Here is a 13,494-nt window from a genome sequence, read left to right as displayed (position 1 = left end):
TTACATCAAATGGTTATTCCAGAGGAAGTGCAGGAACCTATCAACTCCTCCAAAGAAAAATATGACAAAACGAGCCAATGCATCTCTGCCTTCTTGTTGAAGATCCTGTGAGAAGTGAAAATAATACAAGGAAAACAATATTAATTCAGTCAGTGCCACAAACCAGCTTTTGGGTTACTTTTGGTATGAGTTCTACAAATGGAAGGCGAGTATTTTGTCCCATCCTGTAATGACCGTACCCTTTCACACTCCCTTGGGAAGCTCCCCACCCAGTGGCTCCCCCTCTACACCATCAGCAAATGGAGGCTCTTTTTAAGGGCTGTCGCCTCTTCCTCTGGTTTCACATATCACTTCCCACTGCAAGGAAACTGACTTTGGTGTTGAAAGAACACACAGGAAGAGCCGAGTGAAAAGGAGAGTGAATCTGAGTAAACCTGGAGATGACCGAGAACCCAGCAGGTCAGCAGAGTAGTAAGTGAACACCACAGTTACATGGAACCATCAGGAGAAGAAAGAAGGGAGATGCATCATCCTCGTTCCTCCTCTTGGTTATTCTCAATGCAGCAGCCTCCGGGACAGTTGAAACGTAGCTCTTTTCCTCAGTGGCCCTTCAGTGGCTCATTGAAGGAAGAAGTGATCTGATGCCCCCTACCCAGTACTTTGATCAAGTCTTTGACTATTCTCTCCCTCACTCAGGTTCTGCAAAACTGACTTCTTACCTATTCTTTATAAGCATACCACACGTGCTCCAGCCTCAGTCCTTGACATCTACTGGGGGCTACAGTAGCCCCTTGTATACACTTAGGGACACTCTCTGTTGACTGGAAAAAGATTTCCAGGAGAGCACTGAGCATATTTTTTATTTGAAATGGAACAGTAGGCCAAAGGGAGAGTCTGGAAATCTCTGGACTAGAGTATTTATAGACTCCTCTGCTTTATTGTCTGTCTGTCCCCCCTTACATGAAGAGTTGTTAGAGCAGACCCATTTTCTATCCTGCTTTCTTCTTTAACCACCTGTGCCTCGAAATGAGTTTGGCATATACTAGGCACTAAATGAATATTTGTTTGAATCTCATTCAAACAAATTAGTCTATCAAATACTTTGTGTTTATTACCTCTCTATTTCTTTTTCATTTTAGTTGTGTTGTTAATGGGATCTTGCATACACATTTTGTCTTTGGGAAAGGCTGTTTATTGTAACATTTGGATCAGAACACCGCAGAGAACATGGGATTCCCTGAAACCATCATGATGGTAGCAGCAACAATTAAAACAGATCATCACAGGAAAGGTGCATGTAACTAAAGACAAGAAGTTGGACTCTGAGGAACAGACCCCTGTCCTGTCAGGGAATAGCCCCAGGTGACTAGTCTCTCTTCTGGTAACTACAGGTAGTTCTGGAAGAAAATTAAGTTCACTGTAGTTTTATTACCTATAATTTTACAAACATTAATTTGTTTTACCTCATTATCTCTTATAATGATCAGAAGAAAGTAAGAAAAATTGGTGTGAATATGACTTAGATACTCTAAAATTGTGGGTTCAAGATCCCACATGGGGTCACAAAACTAAACTTAGGGTGTGGTAAAAACTTTGGCAGCAGTAAAAGGTTTCTGAAGACACAATAATTAAAACTAAATTCTGAATAAACTGTGTAATGAATCAGGCATTTCTGGTAGTGATGCACAAATTGCATTTCTTATGTGAAAAGGGGTCATGAAGAGAAAACATGTATAAGAAATCCTGGCTTAGGTCATAATCTTTGAAGTGGTTCAAGGAGAAAGCAATCTCAGGCAGAGTTTCTCTGAACAAGGCAATATTTTCAAATGCCTGATCAGATCACACCTCATTCCTATAAATCAGAATCTCTCCTGGTGTGTCTGTAGCTCCAGTACACCTTTATTTGAGGGGAGTGGAGCAAAGTTTTTCATATTTCAATATGCACACAAATTCCCTGGGGTGTGTGTAAAAAAGTAGGCTCTGATTCCACTGTTGTGGAATGGGAACTAAAATTTCATATATTTGATTTGCTGCCAAGTGATATTGAAGCCGTTACTCTATTGACCCTAGTTTGAATAGCAAATATGAAACCAAATACTGGCTCTGATTTAAGTTCACATTTTTAATTTATTTTTTATTTTTGTTTATCCGGGGGAGGAGGGCGGGAAGATTAGTGGGTTAACACAGTGTTTGTTTCTTTGCAATTTATTATTTTTTTGTAGTGCCAGGGGTAGAACTGAGGGCTTCATGCATGAAAGGTTCATGCTCTAGCACTGAGCTACATTACCAGCTCCATTATTTTAAAATCTAATGTTTGGTGGGCTGGTATCTTACTAATCCATGTATTCTTCTAGTTCCCAGTCACTGTTCTCTCTGGTTTCTCCTACCTAATAGGCCCTTTCCAGGGAAAATGAAGAGTCACTCACCTCATGAACCATCCTACGATTGATGGTGTCCCCAATGTTTCTTAGCTGCATGGCCAACTTGGGGATTATTTCTTCCTGGTTATGGTTCTGGCCAATGCTATTATCCTTGGACTGAGAAGGTAGATTGTGATCTGATTTTAATGGAAACAATTTAAAAGAGATAATCTCATTAACTACTGTAAATTGCTCACTAGTCATCAAAAACTGTCTTAATCAGTAAGAGGCTGAAATTGCATCATCATAAAGACTATAAAAAAGCAAAGCCTTTTAGTGAAATGTATTAACTATGTATGATGGAAATATAATTTTAATTACTCATTTAAATTTTTTCAGTGGTGAAATTAGGTAAATCTAATATGGGTAATATATATATATTTTCAATTAACATATTTACATATTAAAATTATATAAATATAAATATAATTAATATAAAATAATGATATGCTTTACAATATTTTTATTATACTCAAGTCTTTGAGTCCAGTGTTTATTTTATACTTACAGAATATCTCAATTCAGGTGCTAACTTTTCACTGGAAAACCTTGATCTGTAGTTAGATTTCATAAAGTTTATAGTTTAAAACGTATATTCATATATCCAAATTATTAAAAGCATACTTAATTTCCCCCCAAAAATCAAAGGATCAATTTTTAAACTTAAAATCAAATAAATTAAAAATTCCTTTTATTAACTGCTCTTGCCATATTTAAGTGCTCAATAACCTATATGTAGTTAGTAGTGACTTTTAGAACAGATTTTTTTATTTAGTGTTTTTGTCCATAGTCCTTGAACAAGATTCCCTATACCTTTTTCCTCAAAGATTCTAGCGGGAGAGAGACATAAGGCTCAATCCAACATGTCCAAGTAAAATCAAGGTCTGCATTAGAGAATCAGGGAATATGTACCAAAGAAGATAATATCTGAATTGAGCTTGGTAACAGATTATATGGATAGGGAAAATTTTCTGACTTGGGAGACATAAGAGTAACCAAGTGGAGATGTCCTCTAAATATCAACTTTCAAAATATGTTTTAGGGCCAGCCCTGCTGTGCTATCAAAAGCATAATGATTTACACCATGAGTTTAATTGTCTAACTGTCAGATAGGAAATACAAATATACCATCTGCATTAGGGAGAGAGAATACAAATTAAATACATACTAGTAATGAATGTGTTAAGGAGTAGCAGTGTGAAAAATAAGAAACAAAGTGGACTAGCTCTGGGTCTAAAGAAAAATAAAGGGACCTTGAGACATACCCAAGGCAGCCTTAGAAACTTCCTGTCAGATCCGGGGCATAGTCGATGGATTGAACCATAACCCTATTTCACTTTCCTCCTCAGTAAACCAAAATACATATTAAGTTATACATCCCATAGTTGAATATGATGCTAATTATACATAAAATGTATGAGCAACCATGCAGTCCTTATAAAAAACGTCCAATTTCTGCACCATTCCAATTGTATGACTCATGCCAAACCCTAATGCATACTCCGCTGTCTGGGTATCTCAACAACCCTCCTTAAAAGCCCTTAAAGACCCTTAAAACTCCTTAAAAACCCTCACCCCAAACTCTCCCTTGAGTGTTCTCATGCCCACATATCTTAACAAATATCTCTGCTGTTATCTACTTTCATTACTCTCCTGATGGAACTGGAATTGGAGAGAAACAGCGGTTACTGAAGTTCTGCATATATTCGTTCCTCCTAAAGACAAAGAACCACCTCCCTAGCTTGAGGCCACTTCCATATATTTTTCTTGACCTTAAAGAGCTAAATATCATCCCTGTCTAAATTCCATAATTCCCCTGAGAACATGGTGGCAGTGGTTAATTCCTAGGCTGAGCACATCAAATAGACACAGATATGGCCCGGCATTTACCACGTGGTTCTGACAGGGTAGTTGCTTGTGCAGCGTAGGAACTCGACCGAGTTCACCCTTATTTTCCTTAAGGTACAAGAATTAGCAGAAACTCACCCAAGTCCTTCCTTATATTTGTAGCCTCCTTGAGTCTATCCTCTAGTAATAGATCTTGGAATAAAGGAAGAAAGCCATCAAGCCTTGGGGCTAGTTAGGGAAAGGGGCAGAGAAAGACAGACTTGGAGATAGGCGCAAGAAAGAACTGAGAGGTATGTTTTGCATTATGAAATCTAATTTAATATTTTGTGCATGTCTGACCAATCAGATAGTGAACCCTCTGGACATGTATCAATTCCAGAAATCTGAGACCTAGCTGAGTACATTATAAATAAATGGTGTTCAACAGATATTGTTCACTATAATGATAAATATACAGTAGGAAGACAATGGGCTATAAAAGTATATTATAATTTGGGTAAAAATGCTCTCTTCTCTTATAAGTTATTAAAACAAAAAAATAAATAAAACAGCCAAATCTTTTAAGTTTATCTTGAAGATAATTTTCATTTAAAATTATGAAACAACAATAATACACAATCACACATTTACACTTTTAAGACTAGAGATACTCTCACAATTGCTGTAGCAAATTTGTTGTAGCATTGATTTCAGTGTTTAGTCATGGGAAAAACCCAAACTTAAATCAGTTAGAATTTACCCACAAAATGAAATATAACGACCCTATAAAAAGGAATGCGGAGGCTTTCCATGTATTAATGCAAAATGATATCCTGATCATATAGTTAAGTGAGACAACAAGATCAGTACTTAATAATCCCCTTGAAATAAGAATAAAGGGAATAAAAAATATGTTTACAATTAGTTGCATTTGCATAAATAAAATTAATAAATAATCTAATAATCTAAATACTATGGTAACCTATGATTTTAAGTGACAAGAGTAGAAACTGAGCAAATTCAATAAGAAAATACAGGAAAGATTTTCACAATATACCTTCGCATATCCTGTAATTTTTAACAATAAAATTTAAAACATGTTTAAAACTTACTCAACACTTTCAATATGTCAGTTACATTTTAAGGGTCAAGCTACTTAAAACTCACAGCATCTGTTAACAATCATTGAATAAATTATTTACAATTAAAATTTAAAACTATCACAGTAATATTACAATTGTATTGTGGTTATGTAGAAAAAAAACCTTTGTTCTTGGGAGGCAAAATGGTAAATTATTTAGAGATGAAGCTAGTATGTCTTCAATTTTATCTCAGAGTAAAACATACTGTGTTTTCTAGACCGCGCAGTGGTATTTTCAGCCGTGCAATATGTCCAAACTCTACAACACAGACATCCCAGTAGTAGTGCACCAGGTTGGATGGGATGTGACGCAGAAGCCAACCAAATGTCAACTCACAAAAACATTAACACAGAAGGCTTCACTTGGAACAACAGCTTAGAAAAACTCTTAGGCGAGGACTTAACGCCCTCATAGTGAGATAAAGCAACTTTTGCAAATTTTTTTCTGCAGAAATAATTTTTTGATCATTTGCTATATGTAAAATAAATTACTATTGGCTTGCTATAAGGGCAGGCTTGAGGGGTGATTGGAAAATGGAGACAATGGTAGAGACAAGGTGATAATGGTGGTAGGACTGGAGTTGGAATATTGAAGGCCTGTAACAAATCATCATGAACGACTTTGTAAACCACAGGTTTAAATAAAGTGACAGGGGATGGAGGAGGAAGAGGAAAAACATGCTTGTATATCAGTGTGGCAAGGGGGAGTTGCAGAGAAAGAGAAAGCAAATGCGACCACACATGCACACAAGCAAAAAGATGTGACTCAGTGGTAGAGCAGATGCTTTGCATGTATAAGGTTCTGGCCACTGGATTTGATCCCTGGCAGCATATGTGCATGTGTATGCGTGTGCACACACAAGGTAAAGTCATGTGAAGGGTATATGAGTAGCCATAGTCTCATTATTGCAACCTTTGGGTATAATGTAAATTTTCCAAGGTAAACTTAAAAATATCTTTTTTTAACAAAAAGTTATTTGTTTTATTGAATCACCATGTGGAAAGTTAGAGTTCTCAGGCTTATGTCTCAGTTGTACAATACTGAAACACCCATCCCTTCACCATTGCCCATATTCCACCACCAAAATCCCCAGTATACCTCCCACCCCCCGCGCCCCTACCCCCGCCTGTGTAACTGATAAATTTCACTTCATTTTCTCTTTACCTTGATTACATTCCATATTTCAACACAAAACTCACTATTGTTGTTGGAGTTTCCCCCCAAAAAAGACAGCCCTACTGCTAAGGAAGCATTTGATAATTAGTTGCATTTGATAATTAGTTTTCCACTGCTGAGAGTGAAGAGATATGAACTCCTGCTATTCGAAGTACATAATTTTTTTTTCTTTTTTTCTCCTTCCAGTGCCACCAAGTTCGTACCTGCTTAATAGACCTCATAATATGGCGGATGCCACGCCGCTTCTCCCCGAAAAGGGAAAAAAAACTGAGAAAGAAGGATATTTCCTCTCCTCGGCTGGCGTGGGGCTATGCAGGCAGAAATGCCTCTAGACTGTGAACTGAGCCACTGCCCCATGCGGTGCCAGGGGGGAAGGGTTTCTTTCTCTCAACCTTTCCTTTCCGGGCACAGCATGGTGATCACCGCTTTTTGAGTACAAAATGGAGGTATCAGCCGGCTGCTGCAGGACGGGGGAGAACCCAGGGGTGGGGGCTACCGGCCCCGCCCTCCGCCGAGATTTAAGCGCAGCGGCCACACATGTGTGGCCTTTCTGCTGCTGCACGAGCATGATCCCAGAGGCCAACTAAACTACTTTAAACTTTAAAATATCTTTAAAAAGTCTTAAATCTTAAATAAAATATTTTTCTCAATTTTTTTCCTACAAACTCACTGGATTGATTTCCAAGGTCCTTAGAATGTTATCTGCACCATCTCCTGACTCTTCTTGAACCACCTACTGTAACTGAACTATATTCTCCCTATGACCAAATCTTACCTTAGAAGCATATCTCAAATGTTACAGTCTCAAAGAAACCTTATACAAATCTTCCAAGACATTATGATCTCTCACCATTTGGAATATATATATATATATATATATATATATATATATCTACATAGCACTATTAGCTCTATGACTACACATATTCTACATTTTGTTCTAATTATTGCCTATTTGTAAAAAAGGTAATAATACACATTAAAGGCATATATTAACATAATTACTTTTGGGATACATAATGTCTATAATAATTATTTTAGGTTCAGTGAAGTACTCCCTGAGAACTTGAAACTGACTGAAAAAAAGAAGTATCTTCCACTGAGTGTCTTCCACTCAGAGGCAAGATGAACACAGGTACAGTGATTTGAAATGGGTGGGTTTGCAGTTACTGAAAGGGAAGAAGTGACTTGCTCTCCCTTACGCAGGCTGCTCTCTTTGTCTGCAGCTCCCACCTCCCTTAGCCTCTTCAGGTCTCCGTCCAGGATTTCATCTCAATGGAAGGAAGCCTCTCTGCTACATCAAAACCCCAGGATAACCTTTGGGCCTCTTTTACCACTTACCACGTTATACCTGACACTCTGTGTGTGTGTGTGTGTGTGTGTGTGTGTGTGTGTGTGTGTGTGTGTGTGTGTGAGAGAGAGAGAGAGAGAGAGAGAGAGAGAGAGAGAGAGAGAGAGAGAGATTGACCAGTACCTGCCTCCTCTGTGTGTGTGACTGGCCAGCACCTACCTCCTGTGTGTGTGCGTGTGTGTGTGTGTGTGAGTGATTGACCAGTACCTGCCTCCTGTGTGTATGTGATTGACCAGCACCTGCCTCCTGTGTGCGTGTGTGTGTGTGTGTGTGTGTGTGTGTGTGATTGACCAGTACCTGCCTCCTGCAGCCCATCCAACCCTCCAGGAGGAAAGAGGCTGTTATTATTTTTAAACACCATTGTCACCTTAAGAACCCAGCAGTGACTGGAATATAGCAGATCGTAAATTTTGGGGTGGGGTGGGGGGGTTGTATGGAAAATTTTTTAAAGAGGTAAGTAGAGGAGTGGAGGAGAGTTTCTGGGGTGTAGCCACAGCCTGGGGCTTTCGAGGCTGCGTGCAACACACCCCCCGCCCCCAGCACATCCAGGGTCTTGGGGTTGAGTCTTAGAACCTGAACATGACAGAAACCGAAAACGAGCACTGTTCGGAGGGACAGAGGATGCCAGGATGCCTCAGGCCCGGTCCGTCACTTCCTGTACCTGCTGCTCCCACCCACAGTGCTCGGGGGAGGGGCTTTATTTCCCATGGCCTCTCCCGTCGGTAATTTAGGGCGGGTTCAAACGAGAGGAGCGCTGCGGGGTGGGGGGGTTTCACTCGGCCCATCTGGTTTTCCGGTCCCGTTTCCCCGAGGTTCTCATCCCCCTCACACCACAGGGACACCCACCCCCTCAACTTTCCTAAGGAAAACTATAAAACCAACAAAAAGCCCATGGCGTGACCGTTTCTCACACCAGAGTTAGGGGGAGTTTCCTTTTCGCTCCCCCCCCCCCAATTAAGCTTCTGTGTGTAGCTTCCCCCTGAGCCACAGCGGCTTTGGGGTTCAGCCAGTCACCTTCAGGCCACTAACGGCCTGGGACTGCCAGTGTCCCGGCGCTGCGGCCCGGGACAAACGTCGCTGGGGGAGAAGGGATCCTCGCAGAGATGCTCGGCTTCCTCCGTAAGAGTTTTCCTCGGGACTCGAGGCCTTTTAATTTTCATTTTTTTCCCCCCAGGCCTCCGGAGCTTGTGCGGCACCTGCGCGGCACCTGCGGGGACGGCAGCGCGGGGACCGCGGGGACCGCGTCGAGCCGCGGCCGTTTGGGCGTGGCTGTCACGTGGGCCGGCGGGGGCCAATGAGGCGCGCGTGCGCACCGCGCAGGCGCAGAGCAGGCTCCCGGCAGGCAGCCGCGAGCGCATTCTCCCCCGAGCTTCTCCCGCGTCCCTCGCCCTGCGCGCCTCTCAGTGTCGCCAGGTGTATGGGGAGAAGCGCCCCGAGAAGTGAGGGAAAGAAACGAGAGGCTGATGTGGGCTCCCCCCATTTCTATTGGTTGGGCCCTCGGTGAACCAATTGGAACTCCGGGAACCCCTAGATGGAAAGTCTTTGCCTCCGTGATAGACAGAGTGGAACCACACGGGTGGGCGTTACAGTGTGGAAATTACATTGCAAGTAAGAAAAAAAAAACACGTTCTAGAAAGTTTTTTTTTTTTTTTTTTTTTTTTTGCTTTTTGGATCACACCTGGCGATGCACAGGGGTTACTCCTGGATCTGCACTCAGGAATTACTCCTGGCGGTGCACAGGGGACCATATGGGATGCTGGGAATCGAACCCGGGTCGGCCACGTGCAAGGCAAACACCCTACCCGCTGTGCTATCGCTCCAGCCCCTCTAGAAAGTTTTTGTAGTCGACAGAATCCGCCCTGGTGAAAATGCAATACTTCAGCCAGTTGAGCTTGTTCTAGAAAATGCCTTCACTTGGCACGAATCAGGTGTTGAAATTTACACCTTCGCAGGGGCATGAAATTCTAAGATTTAAGATAATTTGTTTTAATAATTCAGGTGCTTACCATATTTGCCATATAAAAGCCTAATATCCCATCCATTTCATCCCAGCACCTCTTTTTTTGGAAGGGATGGGGGGTTCCCAATACATGCACAGGGAGTCTGGGGACCACTTTGCAATGAACTGTAAACACAAGTTCAAAGCTAGGGGCCAGGCTGTAGTGTTGCTCTGTCCAGTGGATGCTGGGGGTCACCAGGGCCGCCACCAGCCCAAGGTTCTCACAGGATCAGAGATTCTCAGGATGGAGCTTGTCCATCAAAGGACTTGTCCTTGCAAGGCATTTCTCTAGCACCTCAAAAGCTTTTCATTAATGCTCTTTAAATCATAGGTCTTGTCCCCAACAATCAGGGATATTTAAGAATCACGCTTTTTTTCTTTTTTAAATGAAACAATTTTATCTACCTTCACAAATACAATGTCAGATTATGCCTAAAGAAAAAGCCTTATTAAAATAAAAAATGGATCGACTTTTAGTCGAACCATCTAATTCTTTGTCAAATCAGTGCCTAAGGACTAATGAGAAGTAAAATTTAATATCATGAGGCAAAATCAGTTTATCACCTGTAAACTTTATTGGAACTGGAACTGCAGAGATAGTACAGAGGAATACGGTGGTGAAACTCGGGCGACCTACCTTTCATCCCCAGCACCCAGTTTGGTCCCAGAGCCCCACCAGGAGTGTTCCCTGATCACAGAGCCAGGAGTAAGTCCTGAGCACCGCAGGGTGTGGCCCATAAACAAAACTCTGTTGGTGAACATTGCCGGTACCTCCTTATAGTTAATATTTAAGTATTTCATTTCATGCCCAGTTTTATGTTCCCAACAACAAGAAAAATAATAGTAACTGGAATATTTATCTTGGTGTTAATATGAAGAATTTCTTACCTGGTTTTCTTGCCATAGCCGAGAGTGACTGGTTGCTGACAAGTCTGGTCATGCATGCTTTCTGAAAGCTCTTTCACCACAGCGGTTTGCAACAATTCGTTACTTTGGAAGAGGGATTCAGAACTTCTTTAGGTTGATAAACAATGACCTCATGTTTTTTTCTTCTTTATCCCTGTTGAAAAATATATTTTTCAGAGAAACTCCCATTTTTCTATAAATATTAATGGTATGAGTATTGATATTCTACCATAAGCAGCAGTTTTTATTCCATTATTTCTTCCATAATTCAGTCCATTAGTTTTATTCCGTACACAAAAGGTAGTGGATTTGAGTAGAAGATTAAAAAATGTCTAAGCACTAAGGCCTCTTTCAACGTAGATAAACATCTTTCCATGTAGCTTATTTTTCCTATATCGGCTGCATCCATGTCACCCTCCTCATCTTCCAGCAGTTTGTTCTTCATCTTCTCAGTAGCCATTATTACATCAAGGGAATGATCTAGATTGGTCCTTATGAAAAAGAGATAGAGTAGCCAAAAGAAAAGTAGGTTGAAAACCTAGAGAAAGATTGGAGATGCAATTCCTTCTTTGTCCTATTTTCAGTGTGTGTGTGTGTGTGTGTGTGTGTGTGTGTGTGTGTGTGTGTGCCCTTCCCAGAAATAATTGTTATTATTTTTTTTTTAGGCGGGGCACTTCTGTCTGTCACTTTTAGGGTTTACTCCTGGTTCTCCACTCAGGAATCACTGCTGGCAGGGCCTCAGTAAACCGTATGTGGTACCAAACCCAGGTTGACCAGGCATAAGCAAAGCAAGTACCCTCCCCACTGTACTATCACTCCAGCCCAGAATAATTCTTGTTTCTGTCTTTAATCTTCCATGTACACATAGTCCCCTCTATAGGTTCACACCAATAATGACTATTCTTCATCCATTCCTTTAAAAATATTATTGCAATAATCCAATAAGTAGAAAATTTGAACAAAGACTTTCATCTTCTACCTGTGTACTTAATTCTCTTAGAAAATATTGGCCACACCATGAACTAGAGATTCGCAAATAAATGGCAGAAGAGATCACTAAGCTGCAGAGATGCCTCCAGACCCTGAAGTCACCATCCAGTTAAAAATTTAACTCCAGCTGTATCACCCATTCAGAATTTTAGAATTCCTAGAGTGTGAGGCTGCATTTGTGGCCACACGACATTTCATACTCTGTACTATTGATGTACCAGAAGTATCACACCACATCGGATGGGGTGTAAAGTAGAAGACAACTGATCTCAATAAAAAATAATATTAGAACACAAGGTTCAACCTATAACAGCATGTTAGTAATCTCTTATACAAGAACTCAATTGCTCCAGGATGGGATACAACAATTTTCACTTTCTTCTAAGGAAAATGTTTTGATCATTTTTAGTGGATTATTCATAACAAGCAATACAAAATAAATTATTTAGGGTCTACTATTGAGGACAGGCTTGGGTGGTGATTGGGAAAATCCAAAATAATGGTGGTGGGGAAGGTATAATTGTGATGGGATTGGTGTTGGAATATTGAATGTAATGAATTATTGTGAATAAATTTATGAAAATTATAAATAATTGGCCACAAAATTTGACTTTCTATATTACCTTTTAAATTTTAGCAGTGACTAGAAGGGGGAAAACTGGATAAGAGAGTTCAGAATATTTCTTTCTTTGAAATAACAAAGGAAGAAGGTAAGAGGGATGACTTTTAAAAGTGCCACTCTACACACAAATTTTTTTTTTTTTGCTTTTAGGGTCACACCCAGCGATGCTCAGGGGTTACTCCTGGCTTTGCACTCAGGAATTACTCCTGGCAGTGCTTGGGGGACCATATGGGATGCCGGGGATTGAACCCAGGTCGGCCGCGTGCAAGGCAAACGCCCTACCCGCTGTGCTTTCGCTCCGGCCCCACACAAATAATTTTGTGCGTATAATAATACACACAAAATTATTTGTATTATTTATAGTAACTACACTCAAATAGCAAAAACTGATTGGTAAAATTATTTTAATGATACATATTAATTAACACAATATATCCATATTAGAATGTCATCATTTCAATATGTAAGCAATATAAAATTTATAACTGAAACTTTAACACATGTCTTCAAAATCTGGGATGCTTTTTTTACTTATCTCAGTTTGGACTAGCCACATTTCGAGTCCTGTCACTACGTGTGACTACTTTGCACATGAGATGCAGTGAATTTGTATTGCAGCTTTAGAGGAAGAAGAAAGACTCTAAGAGGAATGACTGAAAGACAATAGCAGCTATACAAATCAATGGGAGGAAATTCCTGAATTGAATTCAGACATCCCACATTTTTCCAGTGTTGAATGCTACCTCACTGTTTTGATTATTGTCTTTGGGCTAGATTTGGGTAGCAGGGGCTTAGGGATAAAGCATTGTGAACTCTTGGCATTTTTGGTGCTCTGGGCAGCCTGGCATTTTAACTACATTTAACTGGCAACTACCTGCTTTTATTTGACTTTTTCAATAAATTTCCACTGGGAAAAAGACATGCTCTCCAAATAAAACATCAGAGCCAGATCAATGCTGGATAAGATTACTAAATGATTAAATCAACAAGTTGAGAATCAAGATTCAGTTGCCATCATTATGCACAAAAAGTCTTTATGTGAAAGGAATAATGCCAGCCTT

At 40.4% G+C, this 13,494-nt stretch overlaps 1 protein-coding gene across 1 annotated transcript; it reads right to left on the bottom strand.

The window, feature by feature from the left end:
* Positions 1-11,281, bottom strand: PXT1 (peroxisomal testis enriched protein 1). Its single transcript, XM_055124324.1, is given in 4 exon segments — positions 1-105; positions 2,427-2,557; positions 10,804-10,967; positions 11,115-11,281. Coding segments are annotated over 4 exon segments (567 nt in total).
* Positions 11,282-13,494: the final 2,213 nt, after the last annotated feature.

This window comes from Sorex araneus, chromosome 2, assembly GCF_027595985.1.
Source record: "Sorex araneus isolate mSorAra2 chromosome 2, mSorAra2.pri, whole genome shotgun sequence".
In the NCBI taxonomy this organism is placed as follows: domain Eukaryota; kingdom Metazoa; phylum Chordata; class Mammalia; order Eulipotyphla; family Soricidae; genus Sorex; species Sorex araneus.
The sequence above is the reverse complement of the archived record's forward strand: the minus strand, read 5'-3'. Positions and strand labels throughout refer to the sequence as shown.